The sequence below is a fragment of the Heteronotia binoei genome, chromosome 12 (genome assembly GCF_032191835.1).
Source record: "Heteronotia binoei isolate CCM8104 ecotype False Entrance Well chromosome 12, APGP_CSIRO_Hbin_v1, whole genome shotgun sequence".
Lineage (NCBI taxonomy): Eukaryota > Metazoa > Chordata > Lepidosauria > Squamata > Gekkonidae > Heteronotia > Heteronotia binoei.
Window position 1 is genome coordinate 45,539,936 of NC_083234.1, and position 18,160 is coordinate 45,558,095.

At 42.0% G+C, this 18,160-nt stretch overlaps 1 protein-coding gene and 1 pseudogene across 1 annotated transcript in view; one reads left to right on the forward strand and one right to left on the reverse strand.

The window, feature by feature from the left end:
- LOC132580633 (histone H2A.V) overlaps positions 1 to 418 on the reverse strand; it is a 33,077-nt gene extending 32,659 nt beyond the window's left edge. The window contains exon 1 of the mRNA XM_060251605.1: positions 228 to 418. Within this exon, the coding sequence (XP_060107588.1) occupies positions 228 to 230 (3 nt within the window). The 5' untranslated portion in view covers positions 231 to 418. The remainder of the gene's footprint in view (positions 1 to 227) is intronic.
- Positions 419 to 8,593: 8,175 nt separating this feature from the next.
- LOC132580814 (U6 spliceosomal RNA) lies at positions 8,594 to 8,692 on the forward strand (annotated as a pseudogene).
- Positions 8,693 to 18,160: the final 9,468 nt, after the last annotated feature.

The following is an 18,160-nucleotide window of genomic DNA, read 5'->3' on the forward strand; positions in this document are numbered from 1 at the left end:
CACTCAACTCCATCTCATGACAGGAAAAGATTCAACCTCAATCCAGACAAGAAAGAGATATGACTACGCACTGAGAAGCACACAGCTGCCCCAAGCGGTGCTGGACATCGTCCCCTCACTGCCGGTGCTAGAAATAAGTGAGAGCCCCGCAAGCACTACTTGCTTGACCGTCTGGGCTTATTTTCTCAAACGCTTCACCTTGCGCGCCATTATCATTCTGCCCTCACCATGGTTCCGACGCTGCCCTGTAAGGTCCGGTCCCGATTCCGCGCTAGAGCTGCCTCAGAAAGTCGAAAGACAATAACCCGCCTGAGCGCGAGGAGGGAGCCTGGCCTGCCGCGGCCACGGCGAGCCAATCAGAACAAGCCATGCTAGTTTGAACCTCCCGCCTTGACCAATCCAATTACGGCTTCTTACCTCCTCGGATAAGTCCCGCCCCGCGGCCCGTTTAACGGCTGTTTTTTGCCCCCCCACTCTTTCTTTGCACACGGCACGTAAGAGCGAGAGAAGTGGGAGGCGGGACAAACTGTTGCTCGTGCGGGTGGGAAGAGTTTGGAGTGGCGGGCCTTTTGACCAGTAATAGAAAGAAACTGCCGTGTAGTAGGCTGTGCTATTGAAATAACAGTTCTCTAAACCAATCCGAAGCAAGGATGGTTTCCCGCCCATGTTGTGCTCCCCCTCCCCCACTTGTTTGTTTGCGCGGAGGAAAAAAATGGAGTCGGCGACTTCACGGGGTGGGGGCAAGTATCTTATCTTCATGCAGAGCGTTTAGCGTGTGTAGTTCATTGTCATCACGTCGATATCCTTAATGGAAATCATAGGTTTTTTTCGACGCCCTCTCAATTATCAGCTTTTGGAAGAGGTGCTTCAACTTTCCCCGCCCTGCCAAAAACTGTCTACACAGATAAAAATTAATATTCCCTTGTTCCCTATGAGGGAGATCTCATAGATCATTGCCAGATTCTCTGGTGAGATCGTTTGCAATCTCAATTAATTTTGAAAGTCAGTCCCAGAGTCCACTAGTTCCAGGGCTTTTACAGCTTTAAAGGGACGGTTTGTCGGTCTGAGTTCAATTCCAGCGGAAGCTGGTTCAGGTAGCTGGCTCGAGGTTGACTCAGCCTTCCATCCTTCCGAGGTCGGTAAAATGAGTACCCAGCTTGGGTGGGGGGGGAGTGTAATGACTGGGGAAGGCAATGACAAACCACCCCGTAAAAAGGTCTGCCGTGAAAACGTTGTGAAAGCAGCGTCACCCCGGAGTCGAAAACGACTGATGCTTGCAGAGGGGACTTTTGCTTTCCCTTGTCTGGGTCAGGACTGGCTCCAACCACTGCCTTGACACCATTCATCTTCTTAGTCTTATCCAGGCTTGGCAGTACTGCTGTTCAACAGGGCAGCCACTACAGGAAAGCCAGTTTTGTCCAGAGGTTAGAACTTCAGACTAGGATCTGGGAAAGCAAGGTTCAAAACATCATTCTGCCATGGGAGATCACTGAGTGATCTTGGGACAGTTACACACTCAGCACAACTTTCCTCACAGGGTAGTTGTGAGGATGAAATGGAAAAGAGGAAAATTATGTAAGGTGTGTTGTGGAGAAAGGTGGGGAATAAATGAAGTAAATAATTATAGTTGAAAATGGGGAGCACATAAAAGGTAGACTGGATGGTGGAAGAAAAGTAGGGAAGGAAGCAGGAAAAAGGGGAAAGTAATGGAGGCTTTCAAGAAAAGGAAATGAGACAATGGGGGAGGGGAAAATGAGACTGCACCCTGCAAGTCCTTGAGGTCCCTTTGGTTGAATATGTCCATAGCTGAGTCCAGGAATGTAGCATACTCAGTGGCCAGCTAAATATCTGTGAGGATAAGCAGCAAGGTGAGGTCAACCACAAACAAAATAGGAGTTGTTACGTATTTAGGGAGTTAGTGAGGTATGCAGGAAAAAATGTCTTTGTAAATTAAATGGAAAAGATGAAGACTAAGCAAACTCATGGGGGCACAGGACATTGACAGCTATTGAAAGTCAGTGCCAAGCTGGAAAAGTGGCCAGGACACCACAATTATTTACAAGATTTGCCTTTCTGTCCTCATTAAGGCCACCAAGGTGGCTAATAGATTAAAAGCATATGTCATAAAAACAATTAAAACCAAACAAAAACACATCATTAAAATGATGAAAACCAAGCTAAAATGCACATACAAAACCCTAACAACAGCAATGAAAACATAGGATTGGAGGGATCACTGAAGGAATACCAGACAAAACAAGTCTTCACCTGCTAGCAGAAGACAGCAGCAGAAGGCAAGTCTCTCTGAGGACAGAGTTCCATAGTTTTGGGGCTGTAATCAAGAAGGTCCCCCTCTCCCAGGTCACCACCTACCTAATCTCAGGAGGGCCTTAAAAGCTGACAATAACAATCAGGTAGATTCATAGGGCAGTAGGCAGGTATGTTGGTCTCAAACCATATACGGGCCACTACAACCTAAGCTGATGCGCACCTTAATGTGGTGAGAGGGTTTGTATCTGTCAGCAAAACTAAAACCAATACTGTGAGGAATTTAGACTTTGTCAAGAGGTTAAACTCCTAACAGAGTTAATCAAGACAGAATGGTCAGAGGTTAGACACCAAACTAAGCCGCATCCATCCCTTTCAGGAATAAATAGCCAATCAGCAGAAGAGAATGGACAGTTCTCAATGATGCAACTGGATTAAAGCCAAAAGGATGCTCAGTTATTTATATGAGTGGTTGCAAAAGGGAAGTCCAAAACTGTTCAACACATATAATAGGAACATGAAACATGGCAAGTATGAATCAAGGTAAGCTTGAAATTGTAAAACAAGAAATGGAACTTTTAAATATTACAGTCCTGGGAATGTGGCCTAAATGGACTGGATTAGGACATTTTCAGTCAATTATAAAGTTTTACTCTGAAATTTACAAACACAGAAGAAACAGCATTGCTCTAATAATGAGGTGAGATATAGCACAAGCAAAGTCTGATTGAATATTATCAGTCAAACTTAATGGTAAACCTATCCACACGTCATTCAGGTTTATACCCCAACTACAGATGCTGCAAAGGAAGAAATTGAAAGCTTTTATGCAAGTGTCCTGGAAAAAACTGATCATTCAGCTAAACAAGATGTGCTGTTAATCATAGGTGCCTGGAACACAAAAGTGGGAATCAATTAAATATTGTAAGAAAATTTGGGCTATGAGCATGAAATAAAACAGGAGAATTCTGTGAAGACAAATTCTTCCTTGTGAACACATATTTCAGGCAACTGACCAGATAATTGTTTACATGGACATCACTGGATGGCCAATACAAAAAATCAAATAGATTACATAATTGGAAGCAGAAGATCAAGAAGCTGAAGTTCTACTCCCTCTGTTAAAACAAGACATGGTATAGACCATGGTATAGATTGTGGTATAGACCATGAATGGTTAATATAGAAACTTAGAATAAATTTGGGATGGTAGATTGGAATGTATTTCTCTAGTATGGTGACAGTGGAGATACTCTACTCAGCCAACGGCCACAAGAAGATACTGTAAAGTGCCTCCATGCTTGAGATGGATTGAGTATAATGGCAGAGTCTCAATTATTCTCTGCATTCCACAAATAAAGATATATCCACTCATCCAATTTTGACATATTTATTTTTTGCACATCATGTCACACCCCAAACAAACATATAAACTAAGCTTGTTATTCCTTGAATCTGTTAAACATCTTCATTATGTTGTATGATAATTTACCCTCTATCTATAGCAGAGGTATTGAACTCATTTGTTATGAGGGACGGATCTGACATAAATGGGACTTTGTTGGGTTAGGCCACGTTCCATAAAATGTAGTGTCAGCATGGAAATAAACTTTGTAAAGGACAGAGACAAACATAATAAAATATTATTTGTTTACTTAAAATACAAACATGCTTAAAACAATAACATTCTTGCTATGTCTTGTTTATTTAATAATCTTGATAACTGACACCTGCCTGTAAAAGATGCCTGCCTAAAATGGAAGGGTTGGGGAACAGCAGAATTTGGAAATGCAATTTTTAAACAAAACATCAAGAAAAAGCACAAGCACCACAGCAGAAACCAAAAGTATAAGCTAAAAATATAAAATGCTCTGAGCCTAAGAAAATATGAAATGGCTGGGCATTGCAGGCTTCCCCTTCCAGGAGGTCTACTCAGAGTGGCTGTAGCTCTCCAGGATTTCGGAGGGGAGGGTGTTACAGGTTAATATGAAATAATAATTTTAGTTGTTCTCATCAGCACTTGCTCTGCATTAGACCCCCATATCAGGAGGGTGTGTGTTAAAAGTAATACTGCAAAATTCCTTGAGTTTGTAGAACTCTATATTTTAACTGTGGTTGGTCCCAGGCCTCCACCCCCCTTAAAAGATGCCTGCCTAAAATGGAGAGGTGGGAGAAGAGTGGGATTTGGCAATTCAGTTTTAAAAAAATAAAACAGCAAGAAAAAGCACAAAGATCATAGCAGAAACTAAAAATATAAACTAAAAATATAAAATGCTCTGAGCCTAGGAAGACATGAAATGGCTGGGCACTGCAAGATTCTCTTCCCCCCCACCCCCCACCATCCACTCAAAGTGCTTGTGGTTCTCCAGGTTTAATGTTCCTCTTTGGCTTTGGCTGTGGGTTCCCAGGTTAGAGTACTCGCTCAGACACCTGTTCTCAGGTCCATTCAGCAGAGACAACATGGCTCAAAACAGCCATTCCCAAGGAGACTGCTGAAAATGTTGGTTTTTGGAGTTAACATACAACATATGAACATATGAAGTTGCCTTATACTGAATCAGACCCTCTATCCATCAAAGTCAGTATTGTCTACTCAGACTGGCAGTGGCTCTCCAGGGTCTCAAGCTGAGGTTTTTCACGCCTATTTGCCTGGATTCTTTTTCGTTGGAGATGCCGGGGATTGAACCTATAATTATAGAATATAAATTATAGAATAAACCTGGGACCTTCTGCTTACCAAGCAGATGCTCTACCACTGAGCCACATGAACCCTTATACTTTGAAAAAACTTTGTTGGCCTTAAAGATGCCAATAGATTCAAACTTTGTTCTATTAAAAAAAACATTTACTAAGTCAAAGCAAACATGAACCAAAACAACTATGGGTTGAAACCAGATGTATTATCAAGAAAGAATACACAAAGATTTTTCCTGTAGCCAAAGGAAATAAAAAGGCTTGATTCATGACTGATCAAACTCTTAAAATTGCTAAAGATAGATAAGAACCAAGAGGTTATAGAAATGGAATCAGATGTCTAATTGCAGCATTACACATTGAGACAAAAAAGAACTATTACAGTATCCAATGTAAAGAAATAGAAGAGAACAAAAAGGGAATAGAATCATAGAGTTGGAAGGGACCTCCAGGGTCATCTAGTCCAAACCCCTGCACAATGCAGGAAATTCACAAACACCTCCCCCTAAATTCACAGGATCTTCATTGCTGTCAGATGGCCATCTAGCCTCTGTTTAAAAACCTCCAAGGAAGGAGAGCCCACCACCTCCTGAGGAAGCCTGTTCCGCTGAGGAATCGCTCTAACGGTCAGGAAGTTCTTCCTAATGTTGAGCCAGAAACTCTTGATTTAATTTCAACTCATTGGTTCTGGTCCTACCTTCTGGGGGCCCAGAAAACTATTCCACACCATCCTGTAGTCTAGATGACAGCCCTTCAAGTACTTGAAGATGGTAATCATATCACCTCTCAGCCGCCTCCTCTCCAGGCTAAACATCCCCAGCTCCTTTGACTTTTCCTAATAGGACTTGGTCTCCAGACCCCTCACCATCTTCGTTGCCCTCCTCTGGACGCGTTCCAGCTTGTCTATATCCTTAAAATGTGCTACCCAAAACTGAACACAATACTCCAGATGGGGTCTTAACAGAGCAGAGTAAAGCAATACCATCACATCTCATGATCTGGACACTATACTTCTGTTGATACAGCCCAAAATTACATTTGCCTTTTTAGCCACCGCATCACACTGTTGACTCATGTTCAGCATATGATCCACTAAGACCCCTAGATCCTTTTTGCACATACTACTGCTAAGACAAGTCTCCCCATTCTATAACCATGCATTGGATTTTTTCCTACCTAAATGCAGAACTTTACTTTTGTCTCTGTTAAAATTCATTTTATTGATTTTAGCCCAGTTTTCCAGCCTGTCAAGGTCATCCTGTATCCTGTTTCTTTCTTCTTCTGTGTTTGCAACCCCTCCCAATTTAGTATCATCTGCAAATTTAATAAGCATTTCCTCTGTTCCTTCATCCAAAGCATGAATAATGAGATCTGTTCCACAAGATCCAAGAAATTAAAAGGCAAATTTAAACCAAGGGTTAGGCGTGATGAAAGATCAACATGGAAGCATTTTAACTGAACAGGGAAAAATAAAGATGGGAACAATACACCAAAGAACTCTACTGAAGAGATGAAAGGAGGACAGATTGATTCCAAGAAGAATCTTAAAAATGAACCTGCGATTTTAGAAAGTGAAGTCAGGACAAAATATTGAGAATCAGAATGGTTTCTGATTGGCAAAGGTGTCAGACAGTGATATATTTTATCTCTCTATCTGTTCAATTTGTATTCAGAATTTATCATAAAACTGGTTTAACAGAAGGAACATTAAAAACTTGAGATATGCAGATGATATCACATTGCTGGCAGAAAATAATGAAGACTTGAAATGACTACTGATGAAGGTTAAAGCAGAAAATATCAAAGCAGGATTACAGCTGAACATCAAGAAGACAAAAAGTAAACACAATTTTGCTTTGGTTGGTGTTCCTAATAAAAGGTATCCCATGGCTTCTGTTTTTGGCTTTAAAAGGGGGTTAGACAGATTCATGGGGGATAGGTTTGGCAGCAAATTCTGCATTTTATTGATGGATTGGATTGGTTTCTAGACTGCCCTCCCCCAAGTAGGGCTCAGGGCAGTTCACAACATTCAATAAATATATTCTATTATTCCAGTAAATAATCATGGAAACAAAAATGTAAACAACAATCAAATGATTCAAGATGGTGTTAAAATATTTATATCCTACCCTTTCGAGGAGCAGGGTGATGAAGATTAAAGGATAAAAGAGGCCAGGCTTGATGTCAGCTGTTGCTGTCTTTAACCATACACCTGGTGCAACATCTCTGTCTTACAGACTGTGCAGAACTGCATTAGGTATTGCAGGGCACAGATGTCATTTGGCAGAGAGTTCCACCAGACTGGTGCCAGGGATGGATGTATCTGTAAGGAAGTAACTGTAACGGAAGTAACTGGTCCAAAGCAAAAGCCAAGTTGATGGAGGGATCCTCCACATTCAGGGGCAGTAAAATTCTTATTGCCAGTACCAGCAGACAACAAAAGGCCTCAGCCCCTATGCCATGTTGTTGGCCCTCCAGAGTAATTGGTTGGCCACTGTGTGAGACAGGATGCTGGACAATATTGACCACTGGTCTGATCCTGCAGGGCTCTTCTTACAATCTTAGTGTGGAATTCTACATCTGACAACTTTCATTTGTGTTTTTCTTTATTAATTGACCAAAGTAGCACATATTGTTAAGAGAGACTACAATGACTTAGAACATCAAAAAGACTTCCAGATGCTGTACTAATCTTTTTTTGGGGGGGGGCATATAAACCATTATGGTCTTCAGACAAGAAATGCTTTGTTTACTTGAACACAATGGAACATTATGGCACACCATTTTATAAACTTAACATTGATTATACATCTATCTCATATGTATAGTGGCAGATTTGGCAAACCTTTAAGACTCATAGAGTGGAGAGAGAGACATCTGATGCATGGAACATGGCTGGATGTGAGGCTGCCCTACACAAGCACCTCTGAAAAGATGCCCATGCACTCAAGCAAGAGGACTCTCAGTAGATTGCACTCTATGCTATTTAATGGAAGTTGACAGATGGGACCAGAGATTTGCCATTTGGATTTTCCATTAGGCTCCAAAGTGTCTTGGGCTGACTCTGATATGTCATCTAATATTTCAGTTATTCTACAAAGGAAATATGTTCAGCATGGTGTTTACCAGTATCTCAGACAACTCAGTCCAACCAGTATGCCAGTACAACCAGTAAAGCTATGTTCTCTCAGGTAAATTATTATTATTAGAACATAAGAGAAGCCATGTTAGATCAGGCCAATGGCCCATCCAGTCCAACACTCTGTGTCACACAGTGGCAACATTTTATATATATACACACACACACACACACACACACACTGTGGCTAATAGCCACTGATGGACCTCTGCTCCATATTTTTATCTAAACCCCTCTTGAAGGTGGCTATGCTTGTGGCCGCCACCATCTCCTGTGGCAGTGAATTCCACAAGTTAATCACCCTTTGGGTGAAGAAGTACTTCCTTATATCCATTTTAACCTGTCTGCTCAGCAATTTCATCGAATGCCCACAAGTTCTTGTATTGTGAGAAAGGGAGAAAAGTACTTCTTTCTCTACTTTCTCCATCCCATGCATTATCTTGTAAACCTCTATCATGTCACCCCGCAGGCGACGTTTCTCCAAGCTAAAGAGTCCCAAGCACATATACTAAAATTGGAACGATACAGAGAAGATTAGCATGGCCCCTGCGCAAGGATGACACGCAAATTCGTGAAGCGTTCCATATTTTTTATATTATGCCATTAAAGGTTTGGTATGGGGAGTCCCAAGCGTTTCAACCTTTCTTCATAGGGAAAGTGTTCCAGCACTTTAATCATTCTAGTTGCCCTTTTCTGGACTTTCTCCAATGCTATAATATTCTTTTTGAGGTGCGGCAACCAGAACTGCACACAGTACTCCAAATGAGACCACACCATCGATTTATACGGGGGCATTATGATACTGGCTGATTTGTTTTCAATTCCCTTCCCAGCATGGCATTGGCCTTTCTTATTGCAAACGCACACTGTCTTGACATTTTCAGTGAGTTATCTACCACGACCCCAAGATCTCTCTCTTGGTCAGTCTCTGCCAGTTCACACCCCATCAACTTGTATTTGTAGCTGGGATTCTTGGCCCCAATGTGCATTACTTTGCACTTGGCCACATTGAACCGCATCTGCCACATTGACGCCCACTCACGCAGTCTCAACAGATCCCTTTGGAGTTCCTCATAATCCTCTCTGGTTCTCACCACCTTGAACAATTTAGTGTCATCTGCAAATTTGGCCACTTCACTGCTCACTCCCAACTCTAAATCATTTATGAACAAGTTAAAGAGCATGGGACCCAGTACCGAGCCCTGCGGCACCCCACTGCTTACCGTCCTCCACTGCGAAGACTGCCCATTTATACTCACTTTCTGCTTCCTATTACTCAGCCAGTTTTTGATCCACAAGAGGACCTGTCCTTTTACTCCATGACTCTCAAGCTTTCTATGGAGTCTTTGAGGAGGAACTTTATCAAAAGCTTTCTGGAAGTCAAGGTAAACAACATCTGTCGGGTCTCCTTTGTCCATTATTTATTATTATTTATTTATTAAATTTAAGAATCACCTCATCCTGGCCAATGCTGGCCTTTAGGCAATGTATAACAAGGAAATACGCATAAAATCAATGAAAACAGTTATTAAAAAACAGTTGCAACCCAGTTGATATATCTCAAAATCCAATTAACTCCAGATTATGCTAGTATCTGTGCAGTCCATGACCCGTCAAAATACCCCCATGACATGGTATTCTATGTAGATACCAGAGAATTACATTTCTTTTAAAAATGCTTATTATATACCATCTGGGTGTCAACATTACACCTTGCTCCAAGTACAGGTTACGTGATAAAGAGCCTTTGAGTTTCAGCAGCCAATAAATGTTAACTATGTTATTGTCTGGATCAGCCACCAGAGGGAGCAGCAACCATATATTTTCAATTCAAAGATACTTTATGTAGTAGGCATGCCAAAATGCAAACAATGCTGTTTCAAAGTATTTTGCCATCCTAACCAAGGTACACTTCCTCTGCCCCCCAACCCTTCCCCCCAAATTAGTTCTTGAACATAAAAATCAATCTACAGTTTTCTGTAGGGTTACCATATTTTGAACTGCAAAAAAGAGGACATATTTCCCAACTGACGACTTCAAACAACTGATCATTATGACAAATCTCTTTTTAAATACCCCTGCTATTTAAGCTGTGATAATTGCTACAAACTAGGAATATTCTTAACCTTCCTTGTTTTTAAATAACAACAATTGTAATTGATTTATTCATGCTAAATCTCTCTCGGCTTGACTTCGCGAACGAAGATTTCGCGAAGTCAAGCCGAGAGAGATTTAGCATGAATAAATCAATTACAATTGTTGTTATTTAAAAACAAGGAAGGTTAAGAATATTCCTAGTTTGTAGCAATTATCACAGCTTAAATAGTAATACATACACATACACAAAGAGGACATGTCTTCTAAAAGGAGGACATCTGGTAAACCCCAGTTAATACAAATCAGTATTATTCCAAATTTTGGATTTGAAGATCAGAGACAGTAGCTTACTGAAAGACCATCTTGTGAATTTATAGATGTGAATCCATCCTCCTCATGCTGTTCATCTTCCACTCTTCCCAAATTACACAGCCAGTACACTAGACCAACTTTCTAGATCATCAGTGGCCTGTAGTTTTAGACAACAACTAGTTGTGTGCAAAACTTGATTCAGATTGAACCCATGAAGATGCCTTATACTGAACCAGTGCACTGGTCTTTCAGTATAGTCTGTACAGTTTGGCAGAGGCTATTTGGGATCTCGGGCCTTTTCACATAAGTTATCACCTGCTCCTTTAAATTGGAACTAAAAGGGAATGAATTTAGGACCTCCTATGTGTTGCAAAGCAGAAACTCTACCACAGAGCCACAAGATCTCATTGATCTTGAACCGAGGCCAACTAGCAAGCAGGGAACACTAAGAACCCTTACTAAAGCATTTCTGCAAAATTAATGACCCCCTGATATGTTTACATATTCAAGAAATAAACGTTAAAGAGCTGAAAGTCAGTGACTGACTTACTCTCCTTTTCATTGCAGAATGAATGATCACATAAAATATGGAGTCCCAAGTGAGGGTAGTTCACAGTTCCTTGGGAAACATACTGAACTTCATAAGAAAGTGAATTGCTGTGGTGAATGATTATGGCCCATGAGCATTTGTGTAATCATGGCTTATTTCTACAACTCATGTACTGATCTTAGGCAAGTCAGTGTTCTTTCATCCTAAGTGCTGTTATGCTAGTGGTCTACCTTGGCAGGATTGTTGTAAGTAATAGTAAGCTAATATACCAGAACAATGCTTTAGTTGCCCATTTGTATTCATTCTAATAGACTGAATTGTGAACCACAATATCCCTGTTTCAGATCTCTTCCACAAACCTGGGTATGTGCTATACAAACACATGGTATTCAGAGGTCAGTGTCCTCATGTATAGCTACTGAAGCACAGCAATGTAACTATCCAATGGTGCTCACTCTGTGGCTCATAAAGAGACACATTCAGGCCCATAGCCAGGATTTTAAAAGGGTGGGCATGTAAAAAGTAGGGGGGCACAGCTCCCCTCCCCTGACTGCAGCCGCCACTCAGGGCACCCGGTTCAGGGTGCCTGACCTTCCCTCCTGCTATCACCACCACTTGAGGGCCTTTTAAATGCCATGGGAAGGGCAGCAGCTGCTCCTGGGTACCCCTCCCATGCAATTTAAATCATGGGGGCAGCCCCCAGACTCTCAGCTTTCACCCCCACAGTGGTGGCAGGGGTGAGGGAGGGAAGGTTGGAGTCACCCAACAGGAAGCCAGGGGGAAGGGCCCTCACAGCCCCCCCCCCCCCCAATAGCTACAGGCCTGGCCACATTTGCCGTTTCCCTTGACCAAAAGATCCACCTTCCCTCCTAGGCATGAGTATCACAGCTTACCATTCCTCCAGCAGTAGTTGTTTTGAGATGGAAATTATCCATCTACAAACCCAAGGAGGCAATAGCTTAGCCACTTTCCTGAAACATGGGGCAGAAAACAATGCTCAGAAGAGCCACAAGTAATGTGTAAAAAATCCACAAGTGGGTTTCAAGGCACTGAATATCACTGGCTGTTGTTATGTGAGGCCATGGCTCAGAATTCTTAGCAGAAACAATAAAGAATCTAAGTATATGCAGAATGCTTTCCCCTCACTACTGAACATCTAGAAGCTCTTCTACTTTTATAGGTTTAGAATAAAGATAGGAGGTTTACAGAACAGTGGCATATCTTCTACACAGATGAAAACACCAGCACCTCTTGTTTTAGAAAGCACAGGTCCCACCAGCAGACTGCAACCTAGGCATGTGCACACACACACAGGTGTTCTCTCTCTCTCACTCATACACAGACACACACACAGTTCCCTCTATAATCCACTCATTTTCCTTCCAGAGTTTACGGTAACAAGTTTCTTCTTTCTCTTCTCTTGTTATAGATAAGCTCTCCTTGCCTGTTCTTCTCCTTCCTGATTTATTTGGTGCCAAAACCTCAGCAGTCTGTTTTCAGTAGCAGTACTGAGAAAAGAAATTGGAGGGAAAGTATTTTGAAGAATGTACTAAGTGCTAGCTAAATAACAGCACCCTCCTGCCACCCATACATTTAGGAACCCATTGCTTCTGAGCATAATATTAATTAATTAATTAATTCAAACATAAGAATAGAACCTGGCCTTCATTGCTTCCCTCCTGCAAGGACCAGCGTATATTTTAGAAGGAAAAGAAAGAGAGCATATTTTTATATTTATCAAATTCATTTGGGTAAGCCTTGTTGATCTGAAGCAGCAAACCAAAGTTTTAATCCAGTGGCACCTTTTAGACCAACAAAGTTTAATACAAGATATTTATTTAAGTCATATTTTAAATTTTCTGAATCACCCAATCCCTGACAGCACAGGGCTCTGGGTGATTTACAACAGGTTAAAAACACCAGCACAATATTATTAAAACACAACATTAAAACCTTAAAATCAACAACTCTGTCAATTCCAGTGTCATGTGCCAGCACAATTCTTTTTTTGTAACTCAGTGTTTTTATTAATTTTTCAAACAACTTTTTCATTTTACAAGTATGCTGTTAAATCAGTAAAAATATAATTACACAGTTAGCCACTTTCGCCCATACAATCACAATGTATCAATATATTATCAATAAAGTACAAAATCTAGATGTTTAGTTGGTGTTGAACAAACAGGATTGCCAGCTTCCAGGTGGGGCAACCAACGAGAAAACATGGTAAGGTTTAGGTCCAGGAGAAAACCGTGTACACAAACAAATACACTAACAAATCAATTTCATGCACTCTACTAATATTCATATTTCTAGTCATATTAATATCAGAATTGTATAATTCAACAAGATTCACAATAGTTCAATTTGATAACACTCAGTACTATAACATCAGTGTAAAATAAACAACAAACATTGAACTGGAAAAATGCAACCAATTCCCTATTTCAAAAGGAATGGTGCAAAAAGTCCACAATAGAAGAGACAAGCTCTATAATACATGAAGTATCCAAGAAGGTACTGATAAGTTTCTTCAGCAATAATGACATGCTTCCTAGGTATCTTGATGTGTTTCGGTAGCAACCTTTGTCTGACACAATTATTTCAAATATCTGGAGCCAGTGCTCAATTAATTACAACAGGTTAGCTGTTTGTCAGTTTCCTCAGCTGCATTAGTGGATCTCCAGCTGGCAGGTCCCCTAGAGAAAATGGCTGCTTTGAAGAGTGGACTCTTAAGGCATTGTACCATGCTGAGGCCCCTCCCCTCCCTAAACCCTGCCCTCTCCCAGATCCACTCCCAAAGTCTCTAGGTATTTTCCAACACAGACCTGGCATCCCTACTGGGTGGTTAGATTTTTCTCTCTCTCAACATGCTTTTTGACTTCTGCCTCCCCCCCCCCCCCCACCCGGGACTCAAGGCAGATTATAAACTAGAATCAATGCAGTAAAAACAGTATAATCTGTATGTCATTCATTTGATTTTTAAGTAGAGCCCCAAGGTGTCGCAGGACCAATCTAATAACTAATACCAAGTGCTCTACTCTTTAATCCCATGTTGTGTGTCCCTGCTGAGTCCAAGGCATGGTGCAGTGGAGGAATTTTTGCTGTCTGTAAACCACCTTGGAACCTTCTAAGAGGCTGTGCCAGCCTCCTTGATGCTGCCTCCAGGAGATTCCAAAGCAGCAGCCATACACAATGAGGTGTGCACTTCCTCTTGTGTTGCTGCTCCTGGAGAGGATCCAAGGCCATCAGGAGTGAGGACATTTTCTGCATAGCCTCTCTTTGTTCCTCCCACATTGCTTCCCCCTGATGGGTTGGTGCCTCTAATACAGAGCTGTCAAACTCCCAGCCCACAGGCCACACCTGGCCCACCCACCCATGGCAATTTTCTCCCCCTCCTCCCCCCTCCCCCCTTTGAAGCTCCCAGCTGCCAACACAACAATCTTTCAACTCCTTCTGCCTTGTCTTTGCTGGCTTCTGGGCTTGCACAGCTGCAAGGAAAACATGGAATGGACTTTCCATTAAGGTAGCTGCACCCAGGGGGTGGAGGTAAGGCAATTTTACTTTTTGCAGCATTTATGGCTAATTGAAGCTGCTTGAAAATAAAGGGTTGATGCTTTGAGCCAGCTTGTCTATGCTGAACGGACCTGAGAACTGGTGCCTAGTGAGTACTCTAACCTGGGAACCCACAACCAAAGGGGGGTATTATACTGGAGAGCTATTGTCAATCTGAGTAGACCCGGGGTGTGGTGGGGAAGAAGCCTGCAATGTCCAGCCATTTCATGTTTCCTAGATTCAGAGCACTTTATATTTTTAATTTCTGTTGTGATCCTTGTGCTTATTCTTCATGTTTTATTTTAAAAATTGCATTGCCAAATCCCACTATTCCATTTAAAACAAAACATTGCAAGAGTTTTAAGCATGTTTGTATTTTAAGTAAAAAATAATATATTTAATTGTGTTTATCTGTATTCTTTATAAAGTTTCTATCTCTGCTACCTGGCATTACATTTTATGACATGCATGGCTCAGCCCCACAAAGGCTCATTTGTGTCAAATCCAGCCCTCATAACAAACGAGTTTGACACCCCAGCTGTAAAAGGATGTTTCAGTCTTTTGGCTCGTGAACCTGTCTTGAGGTGGCTCCCAGTATTCATAAAACATAATATTCCATCCTAAAAGAATAAGAACATTTCTTTTTTAAAAGTAAAAGAAACTGATAGGTAAACCTGCAAGAAGAAATGAGGATGGGGAGAGGGTTGGAACTGAAAAACAGTATTTGAAAATACTGAACTAAAAAATGAAAGAGACCCAGAAACAAAATACAAATTACATAGTCAACCCAAACCACTTTTCTTGATATCTGTGGAAAATTGAGGAAGGTAAAAATAGAATGGACCAATCTGAGCCCAGCCCAGCTAGGCATAGATGTGTGGCAGTGTCTTTGCTTGCCTATTGCCTCTCCTTTTTGCTTGAACATATTTAAATAAATCAGCATGTGTAAATAAGATAGAGGATGAACCCCCAAAGCAGATTGCAGAGGCCAAATCCCATGACTTCAATCCACTGTCCATTGCAGAGATCCCCAACCTTTCAGAACCTGTGGGCTCCACTGGGATTCTGACACAGGGCAGGGTGGGCAGAACTACAAAATGGCTGCCAAAGGAGGCAGCGCCAACCACACAAAACATCAGGGTGTGAGGCTATGCATGATAACCCGTCAGCATTTCAGGCAGATGCTCTGCTTAACAGGATGCCTTTTTAAATGAACATATTGTTTTAAAGTATTTTCATGCATACACATAGTTTATCTTCAGGCATGCAGTGAAAATCCTTGAGCTGTGGTAGCAGCTGCTACCAAAGCAATGTAATTTTTAATCTGCCCAGCCAATCAGAAACCTTGCTAGGCAAAAGCCACATCTGGCCACACCCACTTCCTAAAAACACTTGGCAAGAGCCAGGAAAGGTATCAGCAGGTGCCATGGTGCCCAGGGGCACCACATTGGGGATTCCTGGTCCACTGGCATGTGTTCCTGAGCAGTTTTGAAGGGCAGGAGTTGTATTTAATGCTAATTCAGGCAGAACTGTTTACTTATCAATTTTTTTAAACAGAAGGAAAGCAGTAGTTTTTTGTGCCCCTTTTAGTGCCCTCTTCCCTGTGCCTTGATGCCATTGTATATTAGCAACCATTACTGGCAACCATTCTTTCCTGGTGCCTTTTCAGTATCCTACCACCTGACTGGCCAAATGGTAAGGAAACCTAGCAATAGGGTTGCCAGGTCAGTGTTGGAAAATACTTGGAGACTTTGGGGGTGCATCTGGGAGAGGGTAGGGTTTGCGGAGGGGAGGAGCCTCAGCATGATACAATGCCATAGAGTCCATCCTTCAATGCAGCCATTTTCTCCAGGGGAGCTGATCTCTACCAGCTGGAGATCAATTGTAAAAGTGGGAGATCTCCAGGCCTCGCCTGGAGGCTAGCAACCCTATCTAGCAATCTGCAAAGAACAAACAGACTGAACAGGCAGGCCACCATGTGACGTTTCCCATACTAGCAGAAATTAGTTTGTTCCCAAAAAGCTTTGCAGGCTTCTCCTGGGCAAACAATGACACCAAATAATTTTCAGTTACAATCTGAAAATGTTAATATTTGCCAGACATTCGCTGAATATCTGATTCTGTACTTGAGTTGGATAAAGACAAGAGCTAGGAGAGAACGATGAAGAACTGTCACGGATGTCTTCCATCTGTCCCCAAGATTTTGCTGCAGCTGACATTGGCCTGCTTTCCAGAACCCGCCTGCATAACTCCAGGCTTATTCAATTTGTGCGTCCTGTCAGATTTTGCACTCGTGCCAGAGACCCACACACAATAGACTACATTCACAGGATTCCATTGCACCTGCCCTTCTGGGAGAGTGGCCAGCATCTGTGGCAATCCCATGGCATCAAAGTGGGGGGGGGGGGGGTGATAGCAACAGAAGACCCCCCCCCCATAGGGATGGGAGGAAAGTTTGTTCTGTGGAAGGTGTGGGGAGGGGGAAAACCACTTGCTCAACAGCCTCCACCCTCACCACCTGTTGAAAAAACTCAGCTCTGGTGGGGGTTTTTTCCTGCTTTGGTATCTGAAGGCCATAAAATGGTTAGTGGGATATGGGTAGAAGATAATAGGAGATGCTAATGCCCAGATTTTGGTCAGAGAATGCAGGAAGGGAGAGTGGGGGACAGCTGCTTTTTAAAATGTCTGGTAAGACAGCTTAAGACAATTTTGCACCTTTTGTGTTTTACTGGTAAGAGCTTTGTGTAGAGGCAAGATTTCACTGGGAACAGCAGAAGCTTTTTCTCAGCATCACAAGGAAGCCCTGGAATATTTGAATAAATGTGATCAAGTCCCTCTGAAGATGTACAGAGAACTTTTCATCAATGACCACAAAGACAAGTAGGGAACTGAGCACCAGTGTTACACCTCAACTAACCTTTTATTGGGCAATATTAATATTTCTTAGCTCAAAATGGTAGGCCTTCAAGAGGTGAGGTGAGCAAGGATCTCTGTCAATGCTTACAGAGATAATGGACTTTATTATAGGAAATGATTTTCAAATAGTTACATCCCAGTCAAACAATTTCAAGCATACAAGAGGAATACAGTGGTTAGCTGAATGTGTGGATGGGGGAGAAGTGATACAATACCTAGATCTTGCAGAGTAGGCTCAGTCAGAGAAAACACGAGGCCTCTGGAGGGAGATTTCTCTTGAGAAGAGGGGTGGGGGGAGAATGGAGGCAGGAAGGGATGGAGGGAGGGGAAGATGCCATGGAGATTGGGAAAATTCCTGGATGGAGGGGAGGGTGGAAAAATCTAATCTTGACAGGTAGGGTTGCCTGTTTTTCTAGGTTCAGTTACGTCACATCAAGCGATTCAGTTACCCAATGAGGAAGCATTGGAAGACACCAATGGAAAATCAGGGTGTCATATGTTGAATATCCAATCAGAGATCATTGTGTCATAGACCCATACCCCAATAGAGGAATTTTAATCACACTAGCCAAACGAGTTTTTATGGCCCTGTTTTTCCAAACTGATTCCTTTGAAACTCCCCAAAAGTG